We start from the raw sequence: 19,063 nt of genomic DNA on the forward strand, positions 1-19,063 counted from the left end.
AAGCTGGGCTGCAGGTTTGCTCAGGGATGTGCAGGGCTTCTGCAGGCTGGGAGGTGAGCAGCCACCCACAGCTGTGCCCAGTTATGTGGCACCTCGTGGCTTCATCTCCCTGTTCATCACTTAAGAGCTTCTATGTCTTCCGCTGGAAACATTGATCCTGTATGGGATTGATTGCCGCAGCCACTTTCACTATTCCCTGGTGTATTCAGTGTGATGAGGTGTGCCATGCTGCAGCCCATGAGCATCATGCCAGCCTTGCTGGGATCACCAGCTGGCAATGCAGCGTCTGCTCTTGCTGTGGCGCAGCTTGCGTTTCAAACTCTGCTAGTTAGTGAATGAATGCGGTGCTGTGTTTTCCAAAGAGCAGGTTGTGATTTTCCTAAATTGCAACAAGTAATGGGAAGCCAGAAGTAGACGAGGAGCTTTTTTTTCTGGCCATGAAAGTACTGAGGTGTTGTGGTATTGTTCTGTGGGCAGACATAACGGAAACTAGTGCTGTGTAGATGTCCCTGCTCACACTTCTGTGAAAAAGCCTAATTGTGATGCATGCGGTCCTTAGCTTCTGTATGTTAATTGAAGAGTAGAAGTCTAATGTACTAACATGCTACACTGTATTTTAACATAGCTATATTTTGTCTGAAAAAAGAAGTATTTAGCTTATGTGAAAGTAATTGTCCGGTAATTTGATAACCACATACAAGGATTTTGAAGAGTGAAGGAAAAACCTGTGACTCTATTCTGCTGACTGGTTCTCTCCAGCTGTTTTCTGACTTCTTAGTTGATTTACTAGCACATAGTGAATAGCTTTTGTTTTTTCTCAGGGTCCTTGTGAATGCTGGCTGCACAAATAGTTATAGATGATAGCAGCAGAACAGGAAGTTAAACTAGAAATTACATAGAGAACAATACCTTTTTTCTGTTCAGCAACACTGCATCTTCAAAGCTTGGTTTGTTATCTAGAATGATTATATGTGTTGTTTTAATGAGGTTTTTCCAATTGAACTTGTGAATGAGACTCCTGTAACTGATACTGCTCATTAAAGTATAATTTGAAGGTTGTGTTTAGCCTGGATAGGTGTCTATTGCACACACAGTACAAACAAAGCTTTTTAAGGCAAAACATTAGAACTGTTGTTGTAATCAGTATCTTGTGCCTCTAATGGATGTTGTGTGATAGACTGTCTTTCCACTGAAAGCAGAAAACTTAATTCCAAGCAAGTTCTTGAATACTACTTTTATTTGTTAATCAGACACTTCCTTCAAATGCAAGTAGCTGGTAATGTTGCTTAATAGATAGCAAAATGAATATTCTTTAAGTCTAAGCAAGACTTAATTTGTAGTTTGGAAATGTAGTCACGAGATTGACTTGCACGGATAAAGTGATGCTTGCCTTAGCCTCAGTCTGTGAGGAAGGTTAAGTTTTTCAAGTGTTTTCAAGAGAAGAGTTCTGTTCATAGTTTATTATTCTTGCTAATCTTTCCCCATAGGGGAAGCAGGCATACTGTTTTTATTCTTAAGTTTCCTATTCTAATTCTAGTAGTTATTATATATCCCTGATTGTTTTCAGCCAACTCCCAGTGGATTAAGTTGGCAACCTGAGGTCAGAGGTAATAAAATAGAAGCAAAAAATCAGCAAAGAGAAGAGACTTGATGTCAAAGGGATCTCTGGGGTGAGGATTGGATGATAAAATTAGACAATACAAAATCACTGTGGTATGTTCTTCAGTCCATAAAAGTTGTGATTGTGTGGGATCTTCTAGGAAGAGGAATGGGTAATTGTGTGGCAGGTTAGGGGGAGTACTATGGACCTCACTGTCATGGTTTGGACTGGTTTACATGACAAATTAATGAATCTGAGCTTTAATTCACTGCTACTAGGCAAAATTCTGAAATGTGTGCAAAGTTCTTGAGACACTGGACATGATAATTAAACTATACTTTGTAATTATTATTTTTTTAATGTTTCAGTATCATGTTTATTATAAAGGTGTCTAAACTCGGGTGAAGGAGTCAAATTCCAATTGAGATGCTGCAAACGTGAAGTATTCCAGTAGGGAACATTGTATTATAGGGCTAGGAAATGCCTTTCTTCCTGAGCTGAGGTCTAACAAGGTGTTGGGAGATGCAACAGCACTGTGACCATAATGCCAATGCTGTCATTCTCCCCATTTCCTTCCCAATGTTCCTGTCTATCATTTGAATGCTCTAGTAAGCAGATGAGTCTTTGCTGCTATCACTTGTCTTTCACTGAGAAGATCTTTTTTAGCAGAGGCTGTTTGCATTGCTAAAATTGATTGAAAGTCTAAGATAATAATAGCTGACGTCAGCTCCTCCTGTTGACTATGGTAACATCAATAAAAGCACAATGGAAAGCCAGTAAGAGGTGGTGTTTGTCAGTATGGACTGGGTACTTTGGCAGTATGCATAAAAAGTAACTGACTTTCACTTCCTTGTATGATTCACATTTGTTTCATTGCTAATATGTCAATTTAAGATTAGGTTCTTGAGTATATACTTGCTTAACTGCAGCTGGAAGGCCCTGCAGATCTTCTGAGAGACTTCCTAGTTTGTTGCAGCAGTGTTAAAACTGTTGGAGTTGAGCTGGTGGAAGAGCAGTGGTGAGTGCTGGAACCTAATTGCCGATGAAACTTGTAGTCTAGTTTTAACTCTGTCTCTCAAACTCACTTTTGGCTTCCAGAAATCAATCTGATTTTTCAGTTTGAAGCTGTGTGGAACAGTCATAGAATGGCTTAGGTGCAGAGGGACCTTAAAGATCATCCAGCTTCAACTCCCTGCCATGGTCTGGTTGCCACCCAGCAGATCAGGCTCCCAGTGCCACATCCAACTTGGTCTGGAATGCCTCCAGGGATGGGGCATCTACTGCTCTGAGCAGCCTGTGCCTTGGCCTTAGCATCCACTCAGTAAAGATTTTCCACCTGACAGCTAACCTAAATCTCCCCTCTTCCAGTTTAAAATCATTCTGCCTTGTCCTATGGCTATCTGCTCATGTGAATGTCAATCTCCCTCCTGTTTATAAGCTCCCCTCAAGTACTGGAAGGCTGCAGTGAGGTCTGCCTGGAGCTTTCTCTTCTCCTGTTAAACAGGAGGAGGACTCATGAACAAAAATAACTTATATAGTGGTGGAGGACTGTTCAGTTATACCCTAGAAAATTAAATGATCTTTATGCTAAAGGAAAACATTCAACCAGATGAATCAATTCTTCCGTAATTTGTTCCCTTTGTTCAACGCTGTTAAGTAAACTATGATGTAGTTCTGCAGCTTACTGTTTGCATTTGCCTAGAAGATTTGTATGAGTGGAATTTGCTTCACATGTTCCTTTTTACTAAGGAAAGCAGGTAAATGAACTGAAGGTGTGAGGGTTTTCCTGTAACATGATACCACGTCAAAACGCTTGTTTAGCAAGCCATACATGTTTGTTTGATTAATATTCTAAAGGAGGATTAGTGTCTATGGCAGTAAATTACCCAAACAGGAGTGGATGAAACTAACTTGGAATATTTTCTCATAGCTGTTGGTTTGTGACATGAAAGCCGTTATTTTTTTTTTTCTGGGAATTGATCCAGAAGCATGAGCTTGTGCTGCCTGAAGTTTCCTGCTTTGTATCTTTGCAGAGCATTGAAGGGTATAAGCGGAAAGCACCCTCTCCCCACCTATCCTGTAACTTATTTACTTATCTCTGATTCTTAAGCCAGCTGACCTTAAAACCTTCTGTTCTCCAATGTGAGAAGAGAACTAGACAAAATTTATCTAGTTGCTTGCCAAAATCCAAAATGTCACACAAGAAATAGACGCCATCCTGAAAAGGGAAGATTTGCCAAGCTTTTGGTTTTTATCTTCTTGAATTATCTTTGTTCTTCAACTATTTACTTTTTCTTTTGGAAGATAACTTTTTGAAGGGGAAGATGAGTCTAAACTGCATATCTGTTCCTGAAGCTATAATTTATTGTATCCCATCATAGGTCAAAGAGGGGAAGAAAATGGTTTAGCTTGTGTATTTTGTGCTTCTGGCTTTTCCAATGAAGTATGACTGATAAGAAATGTATAAACATCCGGTACCTCAAACCAAACCAACAGTGTGCACATCTGATTTGATAGAAAAAGTTTCTCATGATTTTTGGGTTTGTGGTGGAGGAAGTGGGTGGATTGGCGTGCCACCTGTACACCCTTGTGTGCTACCTACATAACCCTGGCATGCCACTTGTACACCTGTAGCATGCATGCACAACCACCATCCCACTCTGCGGCATATTGTGTACCATGGCAATCCTTGGGTGAGTGCAGCTGCACGCAGGAAACATGGTTTTCCACATTTGTTCTCCCTCACTCCAAATGCCATTCAAAGTCTGGGGCCTAATATCCTCAGCTAGCAAGAGGAAAAATCTTTCCTTTTTTTTTTTTTCCCCCGCAGGAAAAAAAAAAAGTCTGTGTACATAGGGAATTTATTTTAAGACCTCCAAACTTCAGGAGCAGGGAAAAACGACTGGCTTCACATGCTGAGTTCCATGTTAGACTGTAATTGTCTTTGTAGATTTCCTCAGAAATCCTGACATGCACTTTAGTGCACCTTATGACTCGGAGGAAATAAAGTAGGTAATGATGGAGCCAATGGACTGTCAGTCCTGACCATACTGTAGCGTCATAGTGAGCCTAAGGTCTTCAAAAGAAGTAAGAGAAAGTCATGGCTGTATCTTCTAGTCAAGTTGATCTCGTTCTTGTTGGTTGCACTTTAGCAAGTTGGTTGGTAATAGCTGATTGATGCTTCCTGTCAGAGCAGCTTGCTGCTGGGTAATGCTGCTTCTACAGAATCCACGTTTCCATCAAAATATTCTCTCTACGGTTTGAAGACCACGCAAGCTGATGAGCTAGTGAGATCTGTGCTGGATCTAAGAGTGAGGTTCCTGGGAAACGAGCTAAAAAAAACAAACAATGTCATTTGGGGTGTTCTTCAAAGAGAATTGTCTGAGTGTTTTCTTCCTCTGAGAAGGCCATCTTTTCTTCTTTAGCTTTTCATTACAGTTTGAACTGTTAAATATTTTTAGAGGAAAATGTACTTTTCTAGGCAACTTGAAATACATGACGATGGTCTTCTACTACAAGAGTTATGTTTCTGTTCTTTTAAATGGAGTCTGGGGACAGAATGTGCTGAGTCCTGAATAGTTTGTGTAAAACTGTAGATATATTGTAAGTTAGTTCTGAAAAGATCATCAGGGACTAAATGGCTTCTGCCCAAGAAAGCATGCCAAGACTTTTCATATAAGAACCTTAGATTCCTGGAGTGACTGTTGGTTTTCTCTGGGGATTGCTGGATTTCTCTGGTTTTGCTAATTGCTTGTCTGACTAAATGAGAATCTCACCTTGTTTCTGTATGTATGAAGCTGTTGCATGAAAAAATGCACGTTTCACCCACGGGAAGTGATGTCTATAGTTCCGTGTTGGCAGGGATTAAAGTCCATTATTTACAATGCATTGGGTGACATAGCACGTCCCAGTTGTCTGGTATGGTTTTTTACTGAATATTTGCTCAAGATGTGGGCCTTGTAACCTGCTTCTTTGTGGTGTAATGAAAGTGTAGACAATTTTCTAATTAAAATGTAAGACTTAATTCAATCAATCATCAGTGTTTACATGCAAATCTCTTTACAAGTCATCATGCAGAATCTGGACAGTGTTTTAGAAGTGTATGTCTTTAGAGTATCCAGGATCCTTAGGGGTGTAAATGATGCAATCATGAGCTCATTTTGAGCAAATGAGAAGATTTTGGCAAGCCTGCAGAGCCAGACAAAAGCCTTAAAAAGGCACTGTACAATTATCTGTTTGGAAGATTATTTTTCTTTGTATGATACTTTCTTTACAGCAGTAGAAATTAGAAGTGAAAACCACTCAAGACAGAAAAGTTGATTGAGAGTGTAATGTTAAATGAGGCTCAGCTCCACTTTTCCAGAAGCAGAGCTGAGATTGAAGCAGGGTGACTGATAGATTTTGCCAGATCTATCATTTAATTTATTAATTTATTTTTATTATTTTGTATTTTATTTTTCTGTTTTCCTTCCCTGTTGTTAAATAGATTGCTAGCTGATTGAACTTGGCGTGATGCCTTTAAGAGCAAGTACTAAAAATTAATTCCTTTTAATTTTTTTTAGTATGATTTTGATTAATCGCAGGAACTATCTATTTAGTTTGAATTCTGTCTTTAATTTGAATATGAGATTCTCCTTTCGCCAACTAACCTGGACTTATTTTGCTAATAATTTGCTAATAATCTTACACTCTGACCAAGTCTGGTTTGTTTAAGGGTAAAGTGAAATTCTAAGAAATAAAGCTAAGGATGAAACTGTTTACAAGATCAATGCATTAAGTCATTAGAAGAGCCCTCATTAACAATGGTACAGCTGTGTTGTAGCATTGGTCCAGTGTGTCCTGTGCTCACAGCTGAGGATTAGAGGTGCCAATGTTAGTAAGGAGATGGGCAGACTTTTCTTATCTTTTGGGTTTTGGAACCATAGTGGTCAGAGAAAAATTGTGTGTGTGTTCTTTCCTGTATGAGAGAGAAAGAGGATGTATTTCCTCCTCCTTAATGTTTTAACGTGTTCCTGCAACCTGTTTTTCATCTATGCTGGTCAGGTCTTCATGTGGCACTCCGATTCCATAGTTTTGTATAGAGCTAGCTGTAGAGAAATAGGAGTTCTCATTTTACCTGAATCTTCTAGTGGACCCTGAATTTCCCAGTGGTAAATAAAATAAAGTCAGAGCACAAAGATAGTTAGATTTTGTCACCCCACTAACATGTAAAATATAACAATATAAATGGAAAATAGAACTAAGATGCAAAAATGAGGTTGCTTTCTTTCCATTTTGTATGCGAGTGTTTCCATTTTGTATACATACATATATATATGCTTTAACATGTGTATACACACACACACACATATGTATATATATATATATATTTTGTAATTAGGTCAGAAATCAGTCTACCCAGGAACGTGTTACTGGAACAGCAGAGGCAAAAATAAGGAAGATTTCTTCTCTCAAACCAAAGACTTGCCATGTCTTACCATAACAATGAAGCCTTTGAAAATCCAGACTACCATTTTTCAGAGACACTGGAAGTTGATAGAAGGTGAGTTCATTTCATTTTGCTGTTGTAACTGTGTCATGAAAAATCAAGTTATTTATGTGCAGGGCAAACTTTTTCTCTGCAATTTTAATTTGTGAAATGCTTTTAATACCTCCTTTATGTTTGCTTTCTCAGACACAAGTTTTTAAAGCTGTCAAATGGAAGGTATCAGTCAGGAGAAATTGCATGCTTGTCTTTTACATGTTACAAATCTTATCAGTTAAATTTATCTTAAGATTTATGGGATAGATGTTATGGATATTATTTAGTTCCAGTAATATTCACAATGTGCTATAATCTTGGATGTCTTAACTTTTCAAGCACTTATTCCTGTTTACGTAGACTCCATGCTAACTTCAGGTGGAGAAAGGAGTTAGTCTTTCTAATTCAGTTGATGACCAAATCAGATTTTTTACGTTGAAGTTCTAAATACAAAATACGACTTAGTATCTGATTTTCTTTTTTTAATAGAATCAAATTTGATGATAATGGGTAACAATTTAATATTTAATTTCAATTGATATGCTTATGGCACTCAAGGCTTTCCATTTTGTTGTTCACACAGCAGGAACTCTCAAGGGAATCTGTTCTCTCACCAAAACCCCTATGATTCTTTGTCGGATAGTTACCAAGGAGAGCACAGTGGAAGAAGACAAAATTATCCTCCAGCCATACCAATGGCTTCTCTGAGACACAACTCTGAATACAGTGAAAGTTTACCAAGAGTTGAAGTCCTGAGCAGAAGTACATATGGACGATTCCAGGGTGTGTAGTTTCTCATATGAAGATGCATAGAAACAAGTAACAGCTCACTCTGTCCTGCGGGAGTACTGCAGTTCTGGAAGGCTCAAGTGTTGGCAGTATTTTTTTTTTTTTCCATTTTCCTAGAAGGAGTCCAGATTTTAAATTAATAAGTAAGAACACTGACTATTTTATGAACTGATCAGTAAACTCTGAGTTTCATGTACTACATAATTAATCAAATCGTAGGATGAATGTTGGAAAGAGATTTAGAAATGTTGTCAATATTTTGTAGATCCCAAATAGGACATATTGCCATACCTGTAGTAGAGCCGTATTTGATCAAAAGGCCTGATATTCTGGGTGTGTAAAAATCCATAGCAGTATGCAACTTTCTGTATAATTCTGATTGCCTTCAACAGATAATCTTTCCTTTGAGCCTGAGCCACAACTGGCATACAGCCCACGTTCTGCCTTCAGTCCTCTGGATGACCCCTATACTCACAGATTTTCTGGCGCATCAGAAGGTAAGATGCACAGATTGTGCTGAATCAGAATGCTGATGTCAGCCTCACCCTCCCTAAAATAATGAAGACTTAAAAGCCTTCTGTTTTAAGTATGAAGATTCTCACATAATGAAAGGAGTCAGAACACACGAATTATATTTTACTATATCATTGTAGCTGAATTTTTCAGTATTTCTGAAAGTGATGATTTTTGTTGCTTGAGCAATGAAAGCTGTAACGCCCATCCCTTTTAACTCTTAACCCTCAATAAGTTGATCATCACAGAATAAACTTGCACAGTTATTTGAAGTGGCATACTGTGGGAGGATATAAGAGGAGGATAAGATGCATTTTTCAAGACAGTCTTTAGTTACTGAATTTGTTACTATGTTGTCTAAGTGTAAATTACTATAGTAGTAACTAGAGATTTATGTTAATAAAAATATAGACTGGACTGAAATAATACAGTCTGAGTTCTCTTTTAGACCAGCGTAGCAGCTCATCGTTCATTTTCTGGGAAGAACCTGTTCTTCCCATATCCGGTAATCTTTCTGTTACAGTCAGTTTGTTTCCTGCCTAATGCTTCTGGAATGTGATTAAGAGTTCTCAGGATCATGGTCTTTAATTTAGGATCTGATTTGGAAAAATCTATGTTTATATAAAATAGTAACTATTTTATTGGTACCTGGAAATGCCTCATCCCGTAAGTGACCATAGAGATGGGCCATTTCCAAACACTAACACTCCTGCATATTTTTTAATACGTGATAGGAAGGTATGCATTTCCAGCTTAATCACCTAGAGGTTAAATACGTAGGTGCTGAAAGTTCAAGAAGTACATCCATGTGGAGATACAGATCTTTTGTAGCAATGGAAAAGAAAAGCAAGTTGGCTTAAAGTAGAAATGGCAGTGGTACTTTTAGATCTAAGTACTAAATGTTGTTAGTGAGCCTGCAGCATGTGCATCATCATGCAGACACATCAGTCAATTGGGGCCTTCCAAACTGAAGGGTTGTGCTCAACATGCGAGTGTAGCATTGAGTGGATTGGCCATTGCCTTACTGGGGAGTCTAGGTAAGGAAAACTAAGGCTAAACTCATCTGCTTCTTAGCTGGTAGGTAGATCCTTTTAAGGAAAATAGTTTGAATGGTTCAGTGAAAGATGCTGGTGTATTGAGTACTGTGAGAAGAGCTGCGTTTTGGCCCAAGGGAAATGAGAGCCTGATACATACAACTTAGAATGATTGAATGTGATTCTAAAATGATCCCTTCAAGTCAGTGGAAGGATTTTGAAAGAAAGGAGTCTTCTAGAAAGGAAAATTTAAATAATCAATGTGCACATGTGTGAATAGGTTAGATGAGACAGTTTTCCATAGTAGATGAAGACTGCACTCAGTACCACTTTCCCAGCATGTGTCTGAAAAATTGCATGCAATCATCAAACATGACCAGGGAGGAAGTGAGAGGGAGAATGTATGTTTGCATGTAGTTAGAGAGATTGAAGGATATATTTTAAAGTTGTTTTTATGAAAGTGAAATTTGAGTGTCTTAAATCAATTTAGCCTGAGAGTATCCAGGCTTACTAAAACAGTGCATGTTGTTTAGCTAACTTTGTTCGGAGACGCAACAGAAGACCATCTAATATCGGGACATTTTCAGCCCTGTCTCAAGCAACTCCAGTGTGCAGAGAAGGTAGGAGTTTAGAGAAGTGTGTTTATATTAAGTAACATCTTGCACAGTTATATTGTGGTTGATAACTGTTCTTGATTTATCATCAGAATTGCATGTAGTCTTTCTGTGTTTTCAAGAGCAGCTTGTTTTTTATTAAGGCTAGTATTTCATCTTTTGTACTACCTCGCACACTAAAATATAGTAATAAGTGAAGCAAAATGCAGTGTGATTTCTCGTTAAGAAGTTCAGCTTTTCTTGTTACAACTCATAAGAATTTGCTTGACCAGCTGATGGTTTATCTTCAGCCACTTTTTGTCTTGAGTTAGCATCAAATTCCAACGATGTGAAAACAGGATGAATGTCAAGTAATATCTTTCTATGTTACATAGACCAAAATGAGCTAAAATCACAGAAGAAACCAAAAGCTTGGGTTTCAAGTAGATACATAGTAGTTTAGAAATGTAACTGTCAAACGGTGATCAAGCAATAGACCAGAACTTTAGAGTTTGTCAGTGTTTTGTCTTCCTTTACATTACAGCTCTTCGTATTAGCTTTTGACAAACAGTAGACAAGTGATACTTTTTTAATGTGCAGGATTGTGTTACTTATATGCATCTGTATTAGAGTACTGGTAAAAGTAAGGATATTCTGGACAGCATCATTAAGTCTCAGAACCTGACACTCATTAGTAGCTTTGAAAATGGGGAATGATATTATATAAATTTTGGATTGTTTTTTTTTCAGTAAGAATTACTGTGTTATCGTCTCCAAATTTGGATTTATCATTATTTTTATACAGATGAAAAATTAGTTGAAAGTCTTGCAAGCATGTCCAAGCGTGAAAGGATTAAAGCAATCCAGAAAATGCCAAAAACCATGGAAAGAAAGAGGGAGATCAGGTAAAAATAAAAGTGTATCTCTTTAGTTTTACAAGCAGTGTAATTTTTGACATCTAGCTATCAAGTATGGGTGTTTGCCAGCTGCTCAGCTTTGCTTTGTCCCTTTGAGTATGAGAAAAACTGAAAGTACTTTTTTATTAGCTTTTAAAAAGTTAACGTCTTGCAAGGAAAAATAATTGAAAGATGGTTCAATATCCTTTCTCTGAGTGAGCAGACTCTCTCATGTAATATAAAACACAATACCAAGACCATACCTTTCAGCATGCAATGTCTTGTGATTGTTTTTCAATTGAAACTTGGATGCTGGCTGTTAAAAATGGAGAAGAGACTACGTGATCTCAACCACCATTTTGTCTTGTCACATACATTAATTTAATATAGGTGAATATGTTTAAATTTTGTTCCTAGCAGTGAGTTAGTGGAGGGGTTAGAATGTGTTATAGCCCAGCTTGTAATGGACAAAAGCCTTTTTAGCAGCTATCACAAAAACAACCAGCGGAACCATCTCAAGTTGTATTGACTCTGGTCATGAGCACATGTTTGCAGCAGCTTCTTTGGCTTCTTTTTTTAATTACAGCTCATGCTATAATGATTGTCACTCCTCTGTCCTGCTTTCCCACAGGAATAAAGTTCTTAAAGAAATAACAAAAAAATCAAGGGGCCGCGGTACTCAATGTGGCTGCTGTACGCAGTGTCTGCGCAGAGCAAAAGTGGTAAGTGTCAGATGCTTCAGTGGCAAGCAGTCAGGTGGAGCACTGTAGCTGCAGTGTTATTACCATCTTCAGCGGTGTTGGGCATCTTCTTGCTTAGCAAAAAACATTTCATTTCTTCACTGTTCGTGAATAATGACCTGCGTTAGTTAGGAACAGTGTTGAAGCATTTTACGGTGCATTTAGTGGTGGAAATCTGTTCTTATCATCGAAACGGAGCTGTAAAAATGTGAGGCTGTGTTGTGTGGATTTGAGTCGTGTGTAAGGCTGCTCTCTGAGGTTCACCTCTCTCATCTTTTGTTCTTCAGTCATTTCGGCGATTTAGAAATAGCTTGTCAGAATATTTTCACCGACTGAATTTCTGGCACAAGACTCTGAAGATCATTGGTGGAGAGTTTGGAACAAGTGTTCTTTCTTATTTTGTTTTCTTGAAGTGGCTGCTGAATTTCAACATCTTCTCGTTCCTCATAAACTTTGGTTTCATCACAATCCCTCAGTTTGTTGCAGCAGAACCAAATAACCTTTCCTTCACGGGTCTGGAGCTGCTCACTGGAGCTGTAAGTAGTTACAATGGATTTGTGTTATTTTTCTCTGTAACAGATCTACTTTAAAAACTCATGACTGTGTAAAAACTGATTATTTCTTCTTAAGAGATGGAGTTCAGTTTTTACATGATTAGAAGAAATACTTCATGCATACTTGAAAAAAAGAAGCTGCATCAAGTCTTAGAGTGGCATGTGTGTGTTCTGATGAAGGTGTCTTAATGCAGATGGTTGCTGTGTTCAGCAATGTAGCAAGACTTTTTCATTCTTTGAGAAAGCGGTGGAAGGGTGGAAGTCAGGCTTTCTGGAGATGGCTACAATGTATGAAATACATTCAGGAGAATGTATTTCATGCTAGTTTTCCTCTAAAAATACAATACAGATTTCAATGTGCGATCCTGTGAGGTTTGTTATTTCTGAAGTTTTGTTCTTCCAGGGAGCACGCAGACCTTTGTGTGGCAACCTGTTGAACTTCGTGTGGCATATGATTAGGAGGAACTTTTCAGTTTATGGAGCTCTTTATATTTGGGACATAAAATCCAGGGCTATTTGGAAAGAGAGACTTAGCTCTAAGAGTATGAGTATTTGTCAACTAAGTGATCTGAGAAGACTCGCTCCTTTTTTTTTTTTCTGTCTTTGACTGTTTTAAGAATTGTGTCAGTTTAATTGTTGTTGAAGGATTTCTCTGGTTAATAAACAAGATTCTGCTCTCCCTAATACTTAGTTGAGAAGAAGTGTTTTTAAAAAAGAAACGTCTGCCCTTTCTTTCTAGGATTGGTTATAAAGTCCTGTATTTTGTAGCAGTAACGCTGTTTAATTTTGCAAAGTACAGTCACTATTGCAGGAGTTCCGCTGTGATGTTGTAACTCAGTATAGAATGTCACATACTTCATTCCTGGTTCCTTCACAGTTGTTTCAGTTTGTCAGTACAGAGCTTTGCTCCTAAGAAGAAGTGATTATGACTTTCCCTCTTAAGAAATTTCCAGAAGATGTCAATTCATGCAAACATGTTGATTGCTCACAATCATCCATGTGATACAAGTCATTTATATACCTCTACAAGCTCTCACAGCTTTTTGGAGATAGAAGGAAAATAAAGGGCCTGATATTCACAGATTTGGTTACTCCTCTGATTTCACAGTACAGAATGGGACAGCTTCCACATGTGAATTAAGCTTTAGATGATGGTACTTCTAGCAGAAGTTCTGAATGATGTCTGTATATTTTCAGGGTTATTTTCAACAAACAGTACTCTACTATGGCTTTTACACCAACGCAACAATCAGTACAGTGAAGAATGGTGCATCTTATAACATGCAGCTGGCCTATATTTTCACTGTTGGAATATATTTTGTCATCTGTTTGCTTATCTTGTTGTTCAGGTAAACTAGCTATATGTTCTCATTTCACTTATATTAACGTAAAGAACCCTGTATGGTTGGCAGTAGTAGTTGCACGAGTTTGTTTCTGTAAGTTCTTATATCTAGAAGAAATTCTGCTCAGAGGACAGTCTCATGCCTAAAAACTTTATTAGATGAATGAAGAACTAGAAGATGAACTGCAAATAGTAAGAGTCATGCAGTGAATCCTGATTCAAAAAAACTAGTATCATGATCCTCCTTTTGTATTCTGTTGCTCATTATATTATGTGTCCTTCTGATATTGATAAAGATTGTGAGAAGCAACTGGGTGAAAGAACTGTGAGAGTTGTCTCATATATTGAAGTTTATTGTCTGTGTATTCTTATGTGAGCTGCTCTGACATAGGCCTGCTAACCCAGAGAAGGGAGAGGAAAACTAACAAATCCCCGCTCTTGCGCTGCTGTGCAAACTTGATGGATTTTCCTGTTACACATCTCACAAATTTAATTTTCATTGCAGCATGGCAAAATCCTTCTGCAGAAACTTTATTAACCCTCAGACATACTCTGGAAATGCTGGCAAACTTCTCTGCACTTGGGACTTCAATATAACTAATGAAAAAGCTGTGAAGTTGAAACAAAAGAATCTCAGAACACAGATAAAGGTACAAAATGCGGGAGATACAAAAAGGTGCAAAGGTACAGAATTAACACGCTTGAGTCACTCTGCCAGAGCGTGTGCACAAATAAGTTTCTGGTGCAGCGACTCGAGCACGCTAGTCCTGTTTCTAATAAACTTAAGTCTTCCTGACTGTTACGTTTAATTGGGTTTGAACTCCTGGATTTGTCTTAGCTGCTCGTTTTTCTTTTCTCTTTAGGCTACGTGTAAATAATTATATATATATTTCCTACTAAATGAATCTCTGTGACTATTAAGTATACACTAAACAGAGTATTGCTTCTGTTTTTCCTTTTTTTTCAATTTAACTGTTTTGTCAACAAAGAGCAGACTTATGAAATGTTAAATGCAGTGTAACTGTAAAGATAAACAACTTTTAGGATAGGAACATAAAGTTGTTCAGTAAATTTTCCCGGGATATCACTGTGCCAACATTGTAGAGGGGGGAAAAAAAAATCCTTCAGTCTCTCAAGCAGTTATCTGAAACAGGTTTAGCTTTATGCTGTGTCTAAGGAATTCTTCATTAGGATTTGTTTCTTTGCAGGAAGACCTCGCTGAATTAAACAAAGAAGCTCTAAATTTTTCTGTAACAGAGAGAATTGTTCGTATTCTTATCCATCTTGGGTCATGGGCTGCCTCCCTGGGAACAGCAGTAGCTGCTTGTGCTGGTATTTACTTCCTCTCCATTAATAATCTAGAGGTAAGTACCGATTTTGCAGCCCTTCATCCCAGCAGTTGCTTGCCTCAACTTGTGGCTGGCTTAAAGAGAGTGCAGCTGCTGTTGTTAAAGAACAAGAAGGCGGCCTGCCTCTCCTATGTCCTGCATGGGGCTCCCACCATGGTTCTGTGTAACTCAGAGGAGGGGGAAGGTCACTGTGCTGCTGGACATGGAACTGTAAAACAGGATAACCTCTAATCTGAGAATACGTAGGGATGTGTGCCAGGTTCTTCCCTGTGGACACAACTTGAGGCAGCATTTCAGCTAAGGCTCTAAGTTTAGGGTTGGCTTTTATTTTATTTTTTTCTTCTCTCAAAGCTGTTTATGAAAGGGCATAAAAATGACCTGGAGAGCCAAGCTGCCATGTTGGTGCTACCCATTATCACATCCCTCCTCAATGTGTTCATCCCATTCTTCTACTCGTGGCTTGGAAACCTGGAGAAATTTCAGAATCCCAAAAGCAAGATATATGTCACTATTGCCAGGTATTTGTTGCTACCTCCACTTAGTGCCTTTTGCCTGAAGTTGGCTGACTCTTTTTTTCACAGCAAAGCTGTATCTAGCTGGTATGGTGGGCAGTAGTGAGCTATGGAGCAGGAGAATTCATCTTCCCAAAGGCTTCTGCACAGTCTTCCCTCATAGTTCTCTTGGCCTCCTGTAAGCCTTCTGTTCGGAGCGTTACATCTCTGCGTGAAGTCTGGCCCTTGTTTCCTTCCCAGTTAGCAACACAGTGACCCTGGGCTTGGTTTTGTAGCTCCCATAGATGGTGACTGAGCTGTGCACCTGCTGGGGGAAGGAAGAGAAGTGGCAAGAGGAGTGAGGAGGTCTGACTTCACTGTGGATCCCTGGAATTAATACTGTATAACTACCTGTGCTCCTCAGACCTTCCTTCTCTGTGGAGTCTGCGCACTCAGCCAGCAGCCTATTTAGCAGAGGCTTGTGCCAAGGTTGTCCCACCTGTCCTTGTTTCTGCCAGGACAATAGAGTAATGCAGCACCTGAGCTCCAAAAATTGCTTCTGATAGTCCTGGCACTATGGCGTGCTGTTGTTATAAAAGAAGGTAGTAATGTGTGATGATCATCCTGCTGTTATTCTCTCCAGTGGGGTTGTATACCAGTTGTCAGTGCAGTTACTGTTGTTTTTTCTTTATAGAAATATAATCCTGAAAATATCAATTATTGGAATACTGTGCTACTACTGGCTTAATGTTGTGGCTGCCTCAGAGTCACAGGTAAAGTTTAGAAAATGTGTATCTTTGCCTTACAATTCTTCATTAAGAACCACTTTGAGAGGCCTGTTCAACTGAAGAGAAGTATGAAGTATGGTCTCTTGGACAGCTGAATTTGCTACCTTAGTATTTCTTTATTTGAGTTTCTGGAGAAATGGGTGACTGGTTTTCCTACCTTCAACTCAGGTCTCATCTGATTTGCAGCATTGTTCAGTGAGAGATGCACCATTAGTTAGGATGTTAGCAATTCTTCGAATCATGGCACAAATTTCAGATGCCCAAGCGTTCAGGAATGTTAGATTTATATCATTTTTCAATTCTATATGTGCATATGTTGTTTTTTTTCTTTCCACTCCGTGAAGTGCTGGGAAACACTGATTGGCCAAGATATCTATCGTCTTGTTCTGGTTGACTTCATATTTTGTTTGCTTGGCTCATTCTTTGGAGAATTTTTACGAAGGTGAGCACATTTTTTTTCTAGTTTTTTTCTTCATTAGCCAATGCAAGAAAAGGAGAAGTCCAACAGAAGCATGTATGTGGTACAACTGTCATGTCTACAAGGCATAATCTCTGTGATATGACTCTCAAGTGTAAAGTTACATAGCGTGGAAAGTGAATTCAGTTCAGTGCGTAAGCAAAAATAATTTAATTCTGAAATCTGTTGTGTGTACCTTCCTATTGTTAAACATAATTTGCAACTACGATAACAGAGTGCTAAATTTTTACCTGCTCTACAAAGCATTTAGGGATCTTGGCCATGCATCTATGAGAGATCCTTATGACTGTTTGCCCTTTGCATGCGACAAGAACAAGACTGACTTACAAATGAGGACTTTGACTTTTATGTTAAATCAACACAAAACAACGTTAAGAAGCCCTTGGAAATTTTCCCTCCGCAGCTCTTGTCAGAGCACTTTAATCCTCTCATGTTCTTGTTCTGTTCAGATAGGAAATCACTTTCAGCAAAAGGTCATGACTAAAACTGCAGCGTCAGCCATTATGAATGTCATCCACTAAGCTGTTCAAAAACATCAGATTTACATCCATAAAAGATTAGAAGCACAACTGTTTGTAATTATTTGTATGTCTTCAGAGTAACCCCCTGCTAGCACAGCCCTGAAACATTCATTGTTGACAATGTGGCTATCAGATAGTGCCAAGACCTATCTATATTCAAGGCACAATGGGAGTAGTTACCACAATCTTTTCTGTTCTTGCTACAAAAACAAACAGCAGCAACAAAACCTGAAACTGAATCTTTCCAGCTCAGGAAAAAATGAAGTGGTACAATGAGATTGCTGGCCCTGAGAGAAATCCTCTGGGTACTTGCTTACCTGTGTGTATCTCAGCTGCCTGCAACATTGGTTAGATTAAAGTAGAGTACGTTGGAATATATTAAGAGTATCAGTTTACAAGATTGATTTTTTTTGATTGAGGCTGAGATTTTTCAGGGTTCATGAATGGAAAAGATGTTAAGGTTTTTTACCAAGGTAAATTGTTGCTCCATCTATTTAATCATGAGCATAAGCTAACTTTTCTGATATTATTACAAATTCTTGCTTCTTCCTCTCTTTTGACTTGCATAAAAAACACTGTAGATCTTATTTACCTCTTCTGTGTGTTATAGGAATTTGGTTTTGCCAAGTTCTGCTTCATTTTTGATGTGCTGTCTAATCAGCTGTGGCTGCCTTGCATGACATGTGGTTAATGGAACCTTGAATAATCTGTCACTGACGATTGTATTCGGGAGGCAATTTCTGATGTTTCTAAAATGAGTTTACTTATTTAGCAAATGCTATTTTTTAAATTATTTTTTCACCCAGAATTATTGGAACTACAGTCTGTGTAAGACTGGGGGTGCCAGAGTTTGACATTGGACGAAGTGTTTTAGATTTGATCTATGCACAGACCTTGACCTGGTAAGTGGTCAAAACCTTATTGATATTTGGGAATGCCATGGAACATTCTGATTCAGACATTTATGGGTACTTTTACATCATGAAGGAAAGAACAGGATAAATGTCTGGGGGAGATGATATATCAAGTACCTTTGTAAGGATTGTGTCTTGCCAGTTTTCTTTGACTGAAGTTATTACCTGCATGGTTACTGTAGCTTACCTTGTGGCCACCTGGTCTGAGAGAAAGCTCGAAAAGGAATCACAGAATGGCTTGGGTTGGAAGGGACCTCAGGGATCATCAAGTTCCAACTCCAGGCTGCAGGCAGGGCTGCCAGCCACTAGATCAGGTTGTCCAAGGCCCCATCCAGCCTGGCCTTGAACACCTCCAGGGACGGGGCATCCACCACCCCCAGGGCAGCCTGTGCCAGCACCTCACCACTCTCTCAGTTTAAAAAAAAAAAAAAAACAAAACACACAAAAAGAAAAACACTTCCCCCTGACATCTCATCTAAATTTACTCTCCTTTAGTTTAAAACCAAGTTGATTTTCCTCCTATTCATAAACTCCCTTTAAATACCGGAAGGCCACAAGGACATCTCCCTGCAGCCTTCTCTTCTCCAGGCTGAACAAGCCCAGCTCCCTCAGCCTGCCTTCCTAGGATAGGTGCTGCAACCCTCTGATCATCTTCGTGGCCCTCCTCTAGACCCTCTCCAGAAGCTCCACATCTGTCCTGTGTTGGAGGCCCCACACCTGGATGCAGTCAAAGAACATCTTAAAACTTTATTTACTTCCCCACTTGAATAGTGTTCTTGTTGAAATAGACTCAGTATTGAATTCTGGAAAAGCTGCTTTGTTTCTCCCTTATTTCTAAGAATGAGTATGCTTCTCTAACTACAGCAGTCTTGCAAATGTTTACATAGGTATGTTTGTCTGAAGTTGTCTGTTTTTAAAGGCTAACTTACTGTTACAGGAT

At 38.8% G+C, this 19,063-nt stretch overlaps 1 protein-coding gene across 6 annotated transcripts in view; it reads left to right on the forward strand.

The window, feature by feature from the left end:
* Positions 1-19,063, forward strand: part of TMC5 (transmembrane channel like 5) — a 29,882-nt gene that overhangs the window by 3,637 nt on the left and 7,182 nt on the right. For 2 of the 6 annotated variants that reach the window (XM_021411256.1, XM_021411255.1), the window contains 14 exons: positions 6,981-7,142; positions 7,705-7,904; positions 8,303-8,407; positions 9,991-10,077; positions 10,856-10,955; positions 11,578-11,668; positions 11,974-12,222; positions 13,438-13,589; positions 14,088-14,232; positions 14,791-14,946; positions 15,283-15,449; positions 16,117-16,195; positions 16,555-16,652; positions 18,016-18,111. In XM_021411256.1, the coding sequence (XP_021266931.1) occupies positions 7,069-7,142; positions 7,705-7,904; positions 8,303-8,407; positions 9,991-10,077; positions 10,856-10,955; positions 11,578-11,668; positions 11,974-12,222; positions 13,438-13,589; positions 14,088-14,232; positions 14,791-14,946; positions 15,283-15,449; positions 16,117-16,195; positions 16,555-16,652; positions 18,016-18,111 (1,799 nt within the window). In that variant the 5' untranslated portion in view covers positions 6,981-7,068. Of the gene's footprint in view, positions 1-2,465; positions 2,619-6,980; positions 7,143-7,704; positions 7,905-8,302; positions 8,408-9,990; positions 10,078-10,800; positions 10,956-11,577; positions 11,669-11,973; positions 12,223-13,437; positions 13,590-14,087; positions 14,233-14,790; positions 14,947-15,282; positions 15,450-16,116; positions 16,196-16,554; positions 16,653-18,015; positions 18,112-19,063 lie in introns of those variants that run through there. The other 4 variants (XM_021411257.1, XM_021411258.1, XM_021411259.1 and 1 more) reach the window with 4 other exon arrangements.

The sequence above is a fragment of the Numida meleagris genome, chromosome 13 (assembly GCF_002078875.1).
Source record: "Numida meleagris isolate 19003 breed g44 Domestic line chromosome 13, NumMel1.0, whole genome shotgun sequence".
In the NCBI taxonomy this organism is placed as follows: Eukaryota; Metazoa; Chordata; class Aves; order Galliformes; family Numididae; genus Numida; species Numida meleagris.